We start from the raw sequence: 5,046 nt of genomic DNA on the forward strand, positions 1-5,046 counted from the left end.
GGTAAGTAGATCAGTGGTTGGCTAAAATGTAATGAACCGAATAATAAAGAAAAAAAACTGCTTTTAGAATATGGATAGCTTATTGGGAAAATTGTTGGTAAAGATTCTCTTGTCGTGGCTGATATTTTATTCTACGGTCGATGGACTACCCCTTGAAAATGGTGGAGATAAGGAAAACGAGACCATGGCAAAGGGTAAAGTTTTTGTGCAAACCAGTGATCTGATTCTCAAAGAACCCGATGGTGTACCCTTGAAATATCAATTTATAATTGACTATCCCCATCCTTCGGTGCCGGGTAATCAATATTATAAACCCTGGAATACGGTGTCATCAAATCATATCTATGTCAAAAATTCAGAGAATGATAAAAATCGCATTTTAAGAAAGAAGAATATTTTGTATCTATCCAAAGTTGAAGAACCCACAACAGAAATAAATGTTTAAAAAAATTTCAATGAATTTTCGATTTTATTTCAATTTTATTTTACATTTGAGTTGAGCTTAGTAAATATAACCACCATCGGCCGCATAAGCTGTACCGGCACCTTGGCTGGAGGAAGCTGGTGACGAGTAGGTGGCATACGTTTTGGCTGGGCTAGCAGCGGCGGTCGCGAAGTAAGTATTTGAAGAAGCAGGAGCAGAGTAACTACCTGAAGTATACGAAGAGGAAGACGAGGAAGGAGCTGTATAGCTACCCGATGTTGACGAAGATGGTGCAGCATAAATTATTGTCGGAGCAGGATAATTGCTGGAAGCGGATGGACTTGAGAAACTCGATTTTTCACTGTATGAAAATGAGGCTGGTGCTGAGGCAACAGCAGGAGCAGAGCTCTGAGAGCTATAAGTTGCCGATGGAGCAGAATAACTAAAGCTGCTATGAGAGGGAGCGGATTTAGCAGAGAATGTGGTTGATGCAGCTGGTGCCAAATATTGATTCGAAGGCTTTGAGGCTGAAGACGAGATAAAAGCTGAGGAGGAGTATTTTTTGGCTGGAGCAGAACTAAACGAGACGGCTGGCGAAGAAAAGCTGCTGGAACTAAAGGATGCAGATGGCGCAGAATATTTCGTGGCTGGAGCGGATGCAAAGGAGCTAAACGAGGCAGCTGGAGAAGAATAGCTACGGGAACTAAACGATGCAGCTGGAGCAGAATATTTAAATGACGAGGTGGATGCAGCTGGAGCCAAATATTGCTTAGAAGGAGCAGAAGCAGCAACAGCTGGAGCAGAATGACTAAATGAAACGGATGGAGAAGAATAACTGCTGGAACTAAACGATGCAGCTGGTGCTGAATAAGTAAATGAGGACTTTGAAGCTGCTGGAGCCAAATATTGATTGGATGGCGAAGCAGCAGCGGGAGCCGAAAAGCTAAACGAAGCGGCTGGAGCAGAATAGCTACTAGAGCTATATGATGCTACAGGTGCGGAATGACTGCCCGATGATCCTGCATTATGATGAGTATGTCCTTTGCTCGGCGGCAAATAGGTATTTTTCAAATGACTAACATCAGCTGCGGCTATGGCAACTACAGCCACAAAGGTGGTGATAAAAAGTTTCTAAAAGAAAATAAAACAAATATTAGTATTGTGGGTATTATTCTAAAATTACATGTATTACAAATTGCACCAAGCTCGAGCTTGAAAACGCAAAATATCAGGATCCGAAAAAAATTAATACATATAAAGAATAGAAAAAATAGTACCGAGATTTTGAAAAGAATATATCATTACTTTAGAAATTTTTGCATAAACGGACTCAGTGTGGTTCGACAACCGATCACAAAAAAGCAGGGACTGCTCATCACCGGCTGCTCCTTCTAAGCAATATTTAGTGGGACGGGACCGACCTTAGTATACCCTACACGGCTACCACTGAATTTCTACGGATCAATATCCCAACTAGAGAACATGGCAAAAGCATGTACTCCATGTTCTGGGTTATGTTGATCCGCAAAATATTAACCGATTGAAAATTCGACACGTTGCGCGTAATGTTGTGCCAATCGAACACACTTTAAATCTTTGGTGCACTATTTGGGAAAAATCGGACGAACATATTTATGGGAACGATATCAAAATCTGAACTGATTTCAATAAAACTTGGCACACGTTTCGTGCCAATCGGCCTAAATTTGACTCTTTGGTGCATCATTTGCGAAAAATCGGACGAACATATATATGGGAGATATATCTAAAGGGAGATAGGGAGATAGAATCTAAATGGGAGATATATCTAAATCTGAACAGATTTCAATAAAACTTGGCACACTTTATCTTAACTTCAGTGCTTTGTGCAAAATTTCTTGACAATCCACTTAAATTTGACTCTTTGTTGCACCATTTGCTAAAAAATCGGACGAAAATATATATGGGAGATATACCTCCCATCTGAACCGATTTTTCCCAATTTCTATAGGGTCAAATAAATGATCTGTGCCAAATTTCATCTCATTCGGATAATAAATGCAATTTAACATGGACATACGGACGCACGGACAGACGAACATGCATAAATCGACTCAGAAAGTGATTCGATGCATATTCTCAGAAGGAACCATGGGTACGAGATAGACCCATGGTTCCTTCTGTCTGTTACAAACATATGTACAAAGACATAATACACTGTACCACAGTGTGGTAAAGGGTATAAACAGAACACATCCTACATGTACAATTTTGTGACAATGATCCATAAAGGACAGACGGTGAAGTATATGTATGAGCCCGAAACAAATTCAGGGATGTTATTTCGTGGAACTGTGTTATTTCGTGGAACCAATGAAAACCTTCGGTCGCAACCGTATACGGAGTGAGAAAAATTGAGTAGATCACAAAACCATGAAGTTGAATACTCTAAAATGTAATAAGTTCGACACCATGAGGTGGACATATTAGTATATTAAAAATCCTGAAGAACAAATAGGTCAACTTTTTGAGTTATAGCGTGATGATTTCTGGGAACTCCAAAGTGCATGCAGGTTATTTTTGAGACATGGCAAGTCAAGTCCTGGTGGGTCTTTTTCGTAATTATTTTATCAAATCGTAAACTAAAGACTTAAAGACCCATTTAACTGAAGTGGAATGAAATTACATATGAGAGCTATATCACACTTTCCGAAACGCAATTCTGTAAATTGTATTAAAATTTATATCAATTCAAAAAAGGTTTAAATTGTCGTCATTCGTTTGCCCGTAATCAAAAAAAGGGATTTTCTGTAATAGCCAGGTATCTACAAATAACAGAGTAACACTTCCAGAATTGAATAAGTTGCTTCCATTTTTTAATATTCGCGTGTCCTTAGCTACCGAACATCTTCCATTTTATTTTTATATAATTTAAATTACTTTGGCAAGTAAATAGTTTTATTGACATTTTTTCTAACTTTGTTACACTATTCACACAAAACCGTAGCTTCAATGAAAGTATTTTTTTCTCGATACATAATTTCTTTTCATAGAAATCTAATTTCACTTAAAATTATTAATTATGTTTAATATTAATTACAAAACTTTCACTAACCATTTTATAAATCCGACAATTTGCACGATGATATGAACAGCTTGTACTGAAATCACAATAACAACAGTATGCATATTTATAGACAAATTTCTTTCCAAAAATCTGATTAAAAATATTGCCGAAGATACCAAACTTGTTGGCTTGCAGAATAATTTCTTGAAATAAATGAAGATAATCAGTCGACATATTTCATTGGACTTTTTTGTTTCAAATACAAGAATGGATTATTTGTATGTTTAACTGAAGTAACCGAAACCAGAATTATGCCAATTAAAAAACCCAAAAAAGTTGATTATAAACTCTAATTTCATTAACGCAATTAATTTTCAGAATAATAAGATAATATGAATTAATAAGCGACAGAATATCTGACATCATATCGAATATTATAAGAATATTCAAAACAAATTGAAACAAGTGAAAAAGGCGTTAAGTTTGGCCAGGCCGAATTTTGGATACCCTCTTCCATAAGTATACTGAAATGTACTTGAAAGGAAAATATAGGGAACATACCAAAAAGTGGGCTATACCGAATTATGTAACCTATTATGTACACCAAATAAAAAATGGTAGAGGGGAACATGTGTATAAAATCCACAAACTACTGCGATTTAGAGTGCCACATTTTATGAGGCTATGCCTAAAGGGGGCCAATATTGATTACATAGTGTAGGAATTAGCGAATATTTGGGGTTATCATAATATGAGGGGCTATATCTAATTAATGACCGATATAACTCATTTTCTAACTCAATATTTTAGTTTTGTATCTCAATTCTTTCCTCCAGAAGGTACCATTATATGAGGGATATGCCCACATAAATCTATCTTTATAATTTTTTGTGGATAGATTTGCTACCCAATAATAACTCAAATTACTGAATTACAGGCAACTCAGTGGAAAACCAGTAAGGAAAGTAGTAAAGTCGGACGGGGCCGACTATATGATACCCTTCACCACTATGGGTATATTAAATAGGACTATTAGCATGAAATTGGATGAAATAAAATATGTGATATTTATCTAAATGTGAATCTACCTAGATCTATCCATAAAGTATGTAAATCGACTTCAAACAAATATAAAAAGATCATCCGTTGGGCTATGTCTGTAATTCAAGAAAACGCAACTACATAATTCTATGTCAAACTGACTAACATGAGGAGTTTGATGCCCAATTTACTTGAAATCGGGCGAAAATATATATGGATTAATCGATTTCAAACAAACTTGTCACAGGATAGGTTATACTAATTTCAGAACGTTTTGTTCCTATTGGTTCTTGGTGCGTCCATTACTTAAAATCAATCTATAATAAAAGGGAGCTATATCTAAATCTGGACCGATTTTCACGAAACAACGCAGACATCACTCAAGGCTCAATTCAGTAAGTTATGCCAAATTTTGTGCAAAACGAAAGATATATAGGGACTTTGGTGCAACATTTACATGAAATCGGACGAAACTATATGTGGGAGCTATATAGAAATCTGGACTGATTTTCTCGAAACTTGACAGACATCATTC

The 5,046-nt window shown here is 36.4% G+C and overlaps 1 protein-coding gene across 1 annotated transcript; it reads right to left on the reverse strand.

Moving 5' to 3' along the window:
• Window positions 1–502: 502 nt before the first annotated feature.
• On the reverse strand, window positions 503–1,555 carry LOC133338298 (uncharacterized; the record flags this gene model as incomplete). The annotated part of the gene is made up of 1 exon (XM_061546475.1): window positions 503–1,555. A coding segment is annotated over one exon (1,053 nt), but the record flags the coding sequence as incomplete, so codon positions are not given.
• Window positions 1,556–5,046: the final 3,491 nt, after the last annotated feature.

This window comes from Musca vetustissima, unplaced genomic scaffold (genome assembly GCF_032173495.1).
Source record: "Musca vetustissima isolate MV318-11 ecotype Yass unplaced genomic scaffold, APGP_CSIRO_Mvet_v1 utg185320, whole genome shotgun sequence".
Lineage (NCBI taxonomy): Eukaryota > Metazoa > Arthropoda > Insecta > Diptera > Muscidae > Musca > Musca vetustissima.